At 40.4% G+C, this 12,472-nt stretch overlaps 1 protein-coding gene across 2 annotated transcripts in view; it reads left to right on the top strand.

The window, feature by feature from the left end:
* The window catches only part of DOCK1 (dedicator of cytokinesis 1), a 538,667-nt gene that overhangs the window by 62,385 nt on the left and 463,810 nt on the right, over window positions 1-12,472 (top strand). For both annotated transcript variants that reach the window (XM_065552235.1, XM_065552233.1), the window contains exons 3-5: window positions 6,787-6,827; window positions 9,446-9,501; window positions 11,094-11,190. In XM_065552235.1, coding sequence (XP_065408307.1) covers window positions 6,787-6,827; window positions 9,446-9,501; window positions 11,094-11,190 — 194 coding nt within the window. The remainder of the gene's footprint in view (window positions 1-6,786; window positions 6,828-9,445; window positions 9,502-11,093; window positions 11,191-12,472) is intronic.

Genomic DNA, 12,472 nt, shown 5'->3' with positions numbered 1-12,472 from the left:
TTTTCCCATAGAATTCCTGTCTCATTCAGAGCACAGGATGGACAAGGATCACTTAATGGGCAGCTATTCAATATTTCGTTTTACCATCAGTCAGCATGTGGCCCCATATGTTATACTAATCAAGCCCAGCTCTGAAGACAGAATTATTAATTTCCTTATGAACTTTTATCTGGTGCTCATCACTATAGAATCAGTGTGTTTCACAAAAAATATTAATATTGAGAACACTCCCATGAGGTGAGAGGACGGTATTATCCCCATTTTGTAGGGGACAATTTCCTGGTGCAAGTGCTGGAGGAACCAACTAGGGGCAAAGCTTTTCTTGACCTGCTGCTCACAAACAGGGAAGAACTAGTAGGGGAAGCAAAAGTGGATGGGAACCTGGGAGGCAGTGACCATGAGATGGTCGAATTCAGGATCCTGACACAAGGAAGAAAGGAGAGCAGCAGAATACGGACCCTGGACTTCAGAAAAGCAGACTTTGACTCCCTCAGGGAACAGATGGGCAGGATCCCCTGGGAGAATAACATGAAGGGCAAAGGGGTCCAGGAGAGCTGGCTGTATTTTAAAGAATCCTTATTGAGGTTGCAGGAACAAACCATCCCAATGTGTAGAAAGAATAGTAAATATGGCAGGCGACCAGCTTGGCTAAACAGTGAAATCCTTGCTGATCTTAAACACAAAAAAGAAGCTTACAAGAAGTGGAAGATTGGACAAATGACCAGGGAGGAGTATAAAAATATTGCTCAGGCGTGCAGGAGTGAAATCAGGAAGGCCAAATCACACTTGGAGTTGCAGTTAGCAAGAGATGTTAAGAGTAACAAGAAGGGTTTCTTCAGGTATGTTAGCAACAAGAAGAAAATCAAGGAAAGTGTGGGCCCCTTACTGAATGAGGGAGGCAACCTAGTGACCGAGGATGTGGAAAAAGCTAATGTACTCAATGATTTTTTTGCCTCTGTCTTCACGCACAAGGTCAGCTCCCAGATTGCTGCACTGGGCAGTACAGCATGGGGAGAAGGTGACCAACCCTCTGTGGAGAAAGAAGTGGTTCGGGACTATTTAGAAAAACTGGACGTGCACAAGTCCATGGGGCCGGATGCGCTGCATCCGAGGGTGCTAAAGGAGTTGTCGGGTGAGATTGCAGAGCCATTAGCCATTATTTTTGAAAACTCATGGCGATCGGGGGAGGTCCCAGATGACTGGAAAAAGGCTAATGTAGTGTCCATCTTTAAAAAAGGGAAGAAGGAGGATCCGGGGAACTACAGGCCAGTCAGCCTCACCTCAGTCCCTGGAAAAATCATGGAGCAGGTCCTCAAGGAATCAATTATGAAACCTTTAGAGGAGAGGAAAGTGATCAGGAACAGTCAGCATGGATTCACGAAAGGGAAGTCGTGCCTGACTAACCTAATTGCCTTCTATAATGAGATAACTGGCTCTGTGGATGAGGGGAAAGCAGTGGATGTGTTATTCCTTGACTTTAGCAAAGCTTTTGATACGGTCTCCCACAGTATTCTTGCCGCCAAGTTAAAGAAGTATGGGCTGGATGAATGGACTGTAAGGTGGATTGAAAGCTGGCTAGATCGTCGGGCTCAACGGGTAGTGATCAATGGCTCCATGTCTAGTTGGCAGCCGGTTTCAAGCGGAGTGCCCCAAGGGTCGGTCCTGGGGCCGGTTTTGTTTAATATCTTTATTAATGATCTGGAGGATGGTGTGGACTGCACTCTCAGCAAGTTTGCAGATGACACTAAACTAGGAGGCATGGTAGATACACTAGAGGGTAGGGATCGGATACAGAGGGACCTAGACAAATTAGAGGATTGGGCCGAAAAAAACCTGATGAGGTTCAACAAGGACAAGTGCAGAGTCCTGCACTTAGGACGGAAGAATCCCATGCACTGCTACAGACTAGGGACCGAATGGCTAGGTAGCAGTTCTGCAGAAAAGGACCTAGGGGTCACAGTGGACGAGAAGCTGGATATGAGTCAACAGTGTGCTCTTGTTGCCAAGAAGGTTAACGGCATTTTGGGCTGTATAAGTAGGGGCATTGCCAGCAGATCGAGGAACGTGATCGTTCCCCTTTATTCGACATTGGTGAGGCCTCATCTGGAATAGTGTGTCCAGTTTTGGGCCCCACACTACAAGAAGGATGTGGAAAAATTGGAAAGAGTCCAGCGGAGGGCAACAAAAATGATTAGGGGTCTGGAGCACATGACCTATGAGGAGAGGCTGAGGGAACTGGGATTGTTTAGTCTCCAGAAGAGAAGAATGAGGGGGGATTTGATAGCAGCCTTCAACTACCTGAAGGGGGGTTCCAAAGAGGATGGAGCTCGGCTGTTCTCAGTGGTGGCAGATGACAGAACAAGGAGCAATGGTCTCAAGTTGCAGTGGGGGAGGTCCAGGTTGGATATCAGGAAAAACTATTTCACTAGGAGGGTGGTGAAACACTGGAATGCGTTACCTAGGGAGGTGGTGGAGTCTCCTTCCTTGGAGGTTTTTAAGGCCCGGCTTGACAAAGCCCTGGCTGGGATGATTTAGCTGGGAATTGGTCCTGCTTTGAGCAGGGGGTTGGACTAGATGACCTCTTGAGGTCCCTTCCAACTCTGATATTCTATGATTCTATGATTTTACAGAACAGGAGTTGAGGCACAAAGATAGTATGGTCAAAAGTGTCCCCTTACTTGGGATACTCAATTTGAGAGTACTAGGACCTGATTTTTCAGAGTGTTTAGTATTGTATAGTATGCTAGAGATAGTGTCTAGGCGGGCGGCATTTGTGTGTGTAGGGATGTCAGCATGCATGTATGTTCAAAGCACAACTCCATTTGATTTCAGTTGCAACTGTGAGTGCTCAGCAATTTAGCAAATCAGACCCCTAGGTATCAAGTTCAGAACACAGAAAATGAGGAACATAGAGTTAGTGACCCCTCTGTGAAATGTCCGGTTTATGTGACTTGCCCAGCATCACGTAAGAACTCTGTGGCAGAAGTAGAGATCGAATTCACTTATCCAGGGCAGCATTAAATCGCGTTATCCATGAGACCATTCTTTCCCTTCCTACAATCGTCTGCCTCATTCACTACGTACCTTAAAAGTTCTGTAACAAGTGAAGCAGGGGTCTTATAGACAATGGTCTCCTTCATTACAGAACCTGGATTCATTCCCCAGAGCAAGTCCTTCCTGTGCACTTAATGAGGCAGGGGTCTTGTGGAAAAAAATAGCATATGATCAAGTAATTAAAGATTATCCTGCATACATGTAAAGGGACACAAATTAAGGCTGCCTAGATAAAATCTGGCCAATGAATTATCTCACCCACTGCCCTGTTTGGAAAATGAGATTCTGGTATGCATTTCAGGTCACATGAGTATCTTATGTTCTACTTAGGGATGCCAGTTTTGGTTGGATGTGTTCCTGGAGATTTCATCACATGGCAAAATCTTTAATTAAAGATCGATCTTTAATTCCTGAGACTCCAGGGACAATCCTAGTTGGCAACCCAAGTTCTACTTCGATACACCCTTTGAACTATATTGCTTGTTTGCAATCACCTCTACACCATGTCACCCTCTATTGATCACTTCCAAATAGACTGTGAACTGTAGTAAACAAATCCTGTTGTTTAGGAGTAGTTCTTTGGCTCAATAAGTCCGGGAAGAGTTAACAGATCATTAAGTCCCTTCGTTTTCAGTTTAAATCGATTTTTTTCCAATTTTCACTCTATTTTTGTATCATTCAAATATATTTTTTTTAAAAAGTGAAAAGGATTAAGTTGAGTGTATGTGCTGCAAATGATGTGGCCCAATTATTAAATGTAAATATTTATACGCTAATAGTTCTAAGTCTACAACAATAAACTATTTATTCAAATGAAAAGTTTTATTTGGGGATTAGAGATATATTGTTTTCTTAAACTCAGAGGTGGCATGTTTTGAGTTCTGTTTTAATTCTGCAGCATACCACATTGAATTCCATTAACGAAAGCATTAATTTACTGAATACTTTTTCCTCCTGTCCTTCTGTCCACCAAAATAAACCCCGATATTTACCCAGAAATATTATTAATGTTTTTTTCCACTGATTTTTCACCTATTTTTGTTTTAGTAATAAACACAAATAAATTCCCAGGAAAAATTAAATAAAATAAAAACTGAAAACGAAGGGCTCCACAGATCAGTTACTCATCTACACTCTCCGCAACTGGAGGTGGGTGCATTGGTGGTTTTCTGCCACGTTCCCTTCCTCTCCCCACTTCAGTTCTGGTAACAGCTGGGAGCCATTGTGGCCCTGGTACAAGATAGAACAGCATCAGGACTGTTCAAACTTGTCCCCACTTCAGCAGGCTCTAGGAGCTATTCCATTGGCTCAGAATTGCCAGAGCACAGCATGCTTCAGCCTGCTAGGAATGGGTTGCTAAGCCATCTCTGAATCACCAAGGCATTCCCTGACACACTTGGTGCTTTGACAGTTCTCTGCCAATGGAAAGGGGATGGAGTGAGGGGCCAGGATCTGACCCAGAGTGTGTGTATGTAATATAAAAATAAAATCAATGTGATACCAGGAGTGTTGCTTCAATCTTTAATATTATGGAGAAACAAATCTTTCCATCGTTGTTTGTATAAGCAAACATTCCATGTAATTTTTATTTGTATTATTATCATTGTGCAGAGGACCCCTAGTCATGGACCAGAACCACATTGTGCTACGGGCTATACAAATCATTTTAACAGTCACATACCAAAACCGAGTAGTCATATCCTGGTCACTTCCCCCAACACCTAGTAGCCTGCAGTCTAAGCCTGCTAGCCAGAGTGGAAAGATACCTATGGTACATCTCTGTACTATACTTTGCTCTCTAATATATCGCATTTCTCTTCTCCCTTCTGCCCCCGTCCCGTCACAGACCCACCCCTACATAAGGTTAGGAAATATTACTAGACCCCAAATAGCTAGAGTGTGACACTTACTAGCCACAGACATTATGAGAGATGGGAGTAGGAGGCAATACTTCAGTGAGAAGTCAAAATCTCCTGCAAACTAGTGAGAAAGGGGAGGGCACTGAGATTCCTTCTAGCATGCTGTTTCTGTGCCATGCTTGGGGGGCTTCATTTTAATTTCTGCCCCAGGCTAGTATGTGTCTGAATTTTGAAGCCTCTCTGAATCTTTCTGCAAGGTAGAAAAAGTATTCCTTCTCTCTGTTCCTTCCCTTCATGCTCCCATGCAGAGCCTCCAGGCTCTTATGTGGGTGACTGTAGAGGGGGATTGACTGGTGGTGGTGGTCTGTTTCTCTACCTTCCTTCCGCTAACTTTTCTATCTTCCATGTGTTGAACTGTGGGGAAGATAGGTTTAGAGGTGGGACAACTGTGCCTAGTACTTGCAGACAGGCTGCTGTGCAAGCATGAGCTCCCTGACTTATCGGAATAGTCCGTGAGGTAGATATGTACCAAAATCCAAACAAAATCTTTTGCTGCGCTCCAGTGTCTTTATAAGACTGTGGAGAGCAGCACCATTTTACTGTGGGTTCTCTAAGGCAGGAGTGAGAGGGTGCGAGAGTACCAATATGGACACAAACTGAAATACAGAATAGTCATAAAGCAGGTTTGCAAGCCAATTTGTACTGAATTGGGAACAGTGTGCACGAGAGATGCCTACTGATCTGCCTGGCACAGCACCTTCTTTGGGAGTGAATGACTGTATTGTGAGATTTTTTAATTAAACAGTCACAAAGAAACAGAATGGTCTCAGAAACAATAAAAGCTGTAATGCTGATTGCTTGCAGATGTGTAGTGAACTGGGGGCACAATAAATGAGAGATTACCTCCATATTTTCCTGGCATGCCACCTGCCTCTGTGAGTGTGAGAAATGTCTTATTGGATTGGAATGATTGCACTACAATAGAATTGTTGGGGGGAAAGCTGGAATGCCAGCTTCCTTGCTGCCTGGCATTGAACTAGGGCTTCAGGCCCTTTAACACTGAGAACTCTGGAGAACCAACATAATTTTTACTTTTGAAAGGTAAAACACAAATCCCCCAAAGCATCGCCATTTAAATATCCATTCAGTCATTACAGAACTTGTCATCATAGGTTTTGTATTTTCTGTTGCTGTTGGACCCCTAAGCAGTTATTGCTGATGTGCTGCTCTGTAGTTTCTGTCTTGCTGAGTCCATGGTTTAACTAACAGTAGGTGGGACTCTTCCTTCTGACACTCTACTGCACCAATGCCCCAGCAGGGTGCTCAGGGGGCACCCTGTGAATAAATTAACAAACACATGTAACCCTTTTTTCAGTTCATGAATAATTCATGGACTTTGATTTTCCTGATTGTTTGCTTGAAGTTGTTCTGATGCTTTATGAAAACACATTTCAGCCAGTAATTTGATCACAAACTATCTGCTTCATCTGGGTCTTCGCCTATTTATTGTTCGTGGTGTGTGAATAGCATCCTAAATTGCATGGTATTGTTCCCTGATGTGATGACAAAGGGCTGATCTAAATGAAAGAATTACCGTTGGTTTAGCTAAATCTGTTTTAAAGCAAACTAGCTAAACTAGTGCAAACTTTTAATGTATGTGCACTTAAAATGGCTTAGCTTGATTTGGGAAATACCAATTTAAGCAAAACTGATTTAAGTGAAGATGAACATTAAGCTATCAATTTTACAGCGAATTGAAATTCAGCTACAATGAGAAAATCTTTGTGGACAGAAAGAAAGCTAAGATATTATCCAACTCCAAAGGAGGATCTGTTGCAGTGTGTTAATAAACTTTTTCATAACTTTATTCTAGGTTGGTACAGAGGTTACACATTAAGAAAAAAATCAAAAAAGGTAAGTGTTCTATTCCCAGTTAGAAATTCATTTTCTCTTGTAACAAATATTTGTTATAAACATATGTCAGATTTTGCATATTGGAACTTTGTTTAAAAAGTCAACTAAGAACTTCTATAAAACTTAAAATTTAGTTGATCTGTTATGCTAATGTTAGCTTCATGTTCTGTTAAATACTGAATTACTCATAAAATGCAATTGCATCTTGCAAAGTGATAGCATTGTAATTTTCAGCCATTCTCTGTGAAAGATGGAGTAATCTTGCTTTCTGCAATGCAATTTTGCCTTGTTGTTGGCTTGAACTGAGCATAAAATGTCTGTTGACAGCAGACATTCCAAAACAAAAAAGGAAACAGCTGAACTATTGCCTATAATGTTGCATTTTAATTTTGGGGGGGGGGGGGAGGAGGGTTAATTTATAATAGTACTTAACCAGAATTAAAGATTTATAGTCTTGATTTTTACCTTTTAAAATAAAAATGTTTAGAAAGACATATTTGCATACAGAAATGAACTTTGAGCTCCTTTCATTTGCATAGCCTTCTGCATGTCTAAAAGTAACCAGAGTAATTACATATTGAATTCTGTGGTAGGCCTCTCCCATTTCCTAACCTTTTGATTTTTTTATTCCTTTTTGTTATTTTTCTTTTGGGGTGCTATGTTAAATTCTTTTGAAGTAAAACTTCAAGAATGTGCCTCGCTAAATTCTAAGTAGTGGATATTTAAGTTGACTGACATTAATTCCAGGTGCTGCTGTATTAATCTGATTGCTGCTAAATGTAGCAGTCCTAAAAAAAACTTCTTTTGTTTTGAAAGCTCTTACTGGTTTTAGAGAGATTTCCTATATTTAAAATGGGGAATTCCTGTACAATCCTTTTTTAATTGGTTGTAGGTGTGGTGGAGACTCACCTGACCTAAATTAACGCTAGTGCATCTTGATTGATTGTGTTTGTTTTGCTCCCTGTAGAAAACCTCCTGAATGCTGACAGTGTTAATACCTATGTATTCTTACTCTTTCTCATTCCATTTCCACCCCTCCGCTTTCTTAAGGCTTGGAGCTAAGTAGAGAGAGAGAACTTCTTCCTATTACAATATCCTGGGCTTTCTGCTTCCATTCCTTTCTTGGCTTTTGTCTAGATTTTGCAGCTGACCCTTTTCTTGCTTGCACATCCCGTCCTTGACCTCCTGAGACTCTTTCCTCTGACCAGTGTCTCTTGGTTGTTCCTCTGGCACTTGGCATTTTCTCCTGGTTTCTGAGTCTGTTCTTCAGCTATGTTATTCACTCCTTTCCCCCACCCCTCTTTTGTGTATCTAATGTGTTTCATATTCAAAGGATTGGGATGGAGGTTAAAAAGAAAGTTAACCACTCAAGGGCTGTAACTTGGCTCCCTCAGTTAAATTAACTTGTGTGGGGGTTATGTTAAAGTGGCACTAAAAAAGTTAATGTTAATGTGTGCGTGAATACAGACTTTTACAGCACAAATTGCACAAAATTTGGTTCAGTTGTGCTTCTCTACCTTTGAGAGCTAGTCTAGGTAACTGGAAAACTTGCTGAGGTAAAATAAAATCTATCCATCCTTATTAGTGTTGGTGCTGAGTAAGATCTGAAACATAGCTTAGATGTTTGTGTGTTTATAATCTCAAAATGTCTACTCTTTTTGTGTGTGTGTCAAGGCAAGATACTTGGCCACTAGTTTTAAAAGCTGAGCTATGGGAAAGGTATCATCTTATCCTGGTTTAGGGGCATTTGTTAACTTTTAAAATCTAATTTGAAAGTTATGTCCTAATTCTAGGCTCTGTAATTGGGGAGAGAGGCAACAACTCGCTTTTAAAGTGAAATTGTTTCAGGCAAGCAGCAAACTTCCAGCAGAAATCTTTTAAGATATCCCTCATTGAAATGTGTATGCCTTGCGATGGTAGAATAGGTTGGTGTGTATGTGTGGGACACGTGTGTGTTACTGTGTGGCCAAGTCAGGTAACCAAAGGTCATGTGCAACCCTAAGGTGGTAGTTCCTATAACAGGGAGTCTGTTGGGGCAGACAGGGAAGACCAGGGTCAGGAGGACAGCAGGAGATACCTTTAGAGAGCAGGAGTAGAAACCTCAGCTGGGAGAGGCTTAAAAACAGGATAGGCAGCAGGGCCTGGGTTTGAGAAGGAGCCATAAAGTCTGTGAGGGAAGATTTGTGTTGAATTGAGTTGAACTGTTTTTGTTAATGAACCAGACCTAGAGAGGGGATGTGATTTAGCCCATGAGTCTATGTGCCTTCTTCTGGGAACTGAGTTGGGGAACCTGAGGCAGTAGATGCATGAGCAGAGGGGGAAGTGCATCTCCTTACAGGCCACTGTACTTTAACTAAGGAGCTACCTCTGCTGTATAATGCAGTTTTATAAAGATAATATATAAAGTTAGGGACATAACGGTTTTAAAATACACATACAAAATCGAATTCAGATCTGAGACATTCATAAAATAGCCTATTTAATGCTATTGAATAGAATATGAAAAATTCTGTGCAGAACAGAGTGTAGCTATTTGTTAGATAATAATTAGTCTGAATGTATGTATGTCGAGTTACTTATATATATAAAAAAAACTAACTCTTTTTTCCCCCCCAAAGGGCATATTTCCTGCTTCCTATATTCAGCTTAAAGAAGCAATAGTTGAAGGAAAAGGGTGAGTTGAGACTTGAAGTTTAACAAGAATAAAATTTCCTATTTGTGGAAATATAATTTCTGTGCTTTTATGAGATAGGCTAATACCTCATTTCCTATTGGCTAATGAAAGGATGTGCTGAACACTTCAAAATTGATTCATAGATCTAAAGGCGAGAAGGGAACCATTAGGAGCAAATGTCTGACCTCCTGTGTACCACAAGCTATACAATTTCATCCATTGATGACTGCATTGAGCATGATAACTTTTAGTCTTGATTTAAATGCTCCAAATGATGGGGAGTTTATTGCATTCCTTGATAATCTACTCCCGTGGTTAATAATTACCCTGACTATTGAGCAGTTGAGTTGCATTTTCAGTTTCATTGTTTCTGACTTCAATTTCCTGCCATTGGATCTTATGCCTTGCTCTAGTAGGATAAGGATGACTCTAAGAGCAGATACATTCTCATTATGTAGGAACTTGTAGATGATGTTCAAGTCAGTTATTGACCTTTTCTTGAATAAGCTAAGTAAACTTAGCTCCTCATGGTAAGGTATCTGTTGTTTGTTGCCTTGCTGAGAAGCATTTCTACAAAAGATCATCATCTCCATCGGTGAATCCCAGTGCCATATTTTGTGGTGTTGTGTACATTCCACTGTCCTGACTTCACTTGCCCGCAGATGTTTTGAGCTGTTATATAAAAGCAATTTATACTAATGGAAACAGTGTTACCTTGATATGTATGAATTTGAACTTTGTTACCAAGTTACTATACATGTATATTAAAGATCATAATACCGTTATAGAAGATCATTTAAAAAAGATATTTGTGAAACAAAAGTAATATTGAGTGGAATTGACAAATGACTAGCCAGATATGAACTTTGGTGCAAAGAATTAAAATATTTCCTCCTTTTTGCCTGATCTTTTTTTAACCCTCTTAAATATGTAAATGATAAAACTACTAATCAGATGATTACTGCATAATGGCATCTTCCTGGCTGATTAGAAAACTGCCACTAAGTGCTGCACTTTTGACATGCTAAAAGAGCTAGCTGTCGTTCCATACTCAGATGATGGACTATTATAAAATAGTCATCTAGACACACCAATGGTGAACACCTACAAAACAGGTTTTTCCTGTGTAAAAACAGTATTTTGCTAAAGGATCAATCATAATGGCATGGTCTCGTACATGCCACATAACTGGCTTTCCCCTAATCGGTTCCTACAAAATTAGTACATTAGTACATTACAAAAGAAGTAAATAGTGTGATACACGTGGAATGTTAAAATTTGTGGAAATAATACTTAACTCTCATATAGTGCTTTTCATCAGTAGATCAATATTGTTATCCCCATTTTATAGATGGGGAAACTGATGGACAGAAGTGAAGTGAGATTTGTGCAAGGTCACACAGCAGGCCAGTGGCAGAGTCGAGAATGGCATATAGTGATCTACAGTATAACTTGTAATATGTTTGTTTTTTCTTTTGAATCCTGTTGTCATGGAATCGGATTTGAAACTTAGCAATAACCACTCGTGTCTACAAATTGGAATATATTAATGATTTTACTATTCTACCAAAAATTGTTTTTGCAAACTTTAGACAGCATGAAACAGTCATACCCAGTGAGCTCCCACTAATTCAGGAAGTCACCACAACACTACGAGAGTGGTCCATAATATGGCGGCAGCTATATGTGGTAAGTAAAATACGCTGTCCCCCCCCCCCCCCCCATATTTACAGTATTCTGGGCTTTATGACTTGGATGGAAAGAAGGAGAAAAGACAGATATTTAAATAATTAGGAATAGTAGAATGTAAAGTACACAGAGTCTATTTAACCAAGGTCACTCTTTCCTTACTCTTACTCTCCCAAAGTAGCTCTGAAACTCATTTTACAAAGCTATTTTGGGGCTTCTGTGACAAGGCAACCTGGAGATTCAGGTGTTTGACATAATTCTCCATACTGTGCCATGCTCTGAAAACTGTGGATATGATATGCAGCATCAGGGACTTGGAGAGCAGGTCTTGGTATAGCACTACACCTCTACCCCGATATAACACTGTCCCCGGGAGCCAAAAAATCTTACTGCATTATAGGTGAAACTGCGTTATATCGAACTCGCTTTGATCCGCCTTAGTGTGCTTTACCGCGTTATATCCGAATTCACGTTATATCGGGTCGCGTTATATCGGGGTAGAGATGTATCTTGTGTTCTTATGAGACCACGGCATGCAGTAAGAGCTGAGAAATGATGCAACATGATTTAGTAACATGCCTGCCTGTGATTTCAGTCACCGCACCAAGAGCTAGTGATATGAGCAGGTCACCCTGGAGGGTTGTAGATTTTTTTAAACCATATCAGATTTTTTTTTTTAAGTCAGAGAAATTTTTGGGCCTATCAAACTTTTCATTGATATTCTATGCCAATTAATATCAACTGATGTAATATTATTTATTATATTATACAGTACAGATGAGTAGTGTTTACTGGCTAGATCTTTATCCAGCTTAGGCTCTTATTTAAAGTTTGCGGATGAATCAGGGCTAGGGGTTGATCATACCAAACTCTCCAAACTTCATCTCATGAGACTTCAAATGAAATTTCAGCTATGTCCAAAAAGGAATCAGAAAATAGTCTCCATTCTGGGTTGGAGTCTGACTCGGACCCTGTAAAATAGGGACAGATTTAGAATTAGGAATTCAAATTTGAAGTCTCTTTTCCCTAAATTTAAAAATGGTTTGGATTCAGGGTTCCAGTTTTGGCCCAGATAGCTTTGCAATACTGGGGGTAATATAATAGGACATATTTTGAAACTTAACACAATAGCTACCTCATCCTGGACAGTGTTACTATGACACTGGAATAATGGAAAGGAACTGTGCTGTTTTCTGTTATTTTAGAGGTACCATAGTTAGATATCTCATAATGGATGTTTCAAGGCTAAATCATTGTTAAATTATTTGCAATCTTCAGACTG

Source organism: Chrysemys picta, chromosome 7, assembly GCF_011386835.1.
Source record: "Chrysemys picta bellii isolate R12L10 chromosome 7, ASM1138683v2, whole genome shotgun sequence".
Classification (NCBI taxonomy): domain Eukaryota; kingdom Metazoa; phylum Chordata; order Testudines; family Emydidae; genus Chrysemys; species Chrysemys picta.
The sequence above is the reverse complement of the archived record's forward strand: the minus strand, read 5'-3'. Positions and strand labels throughout refer to the sequence as shown.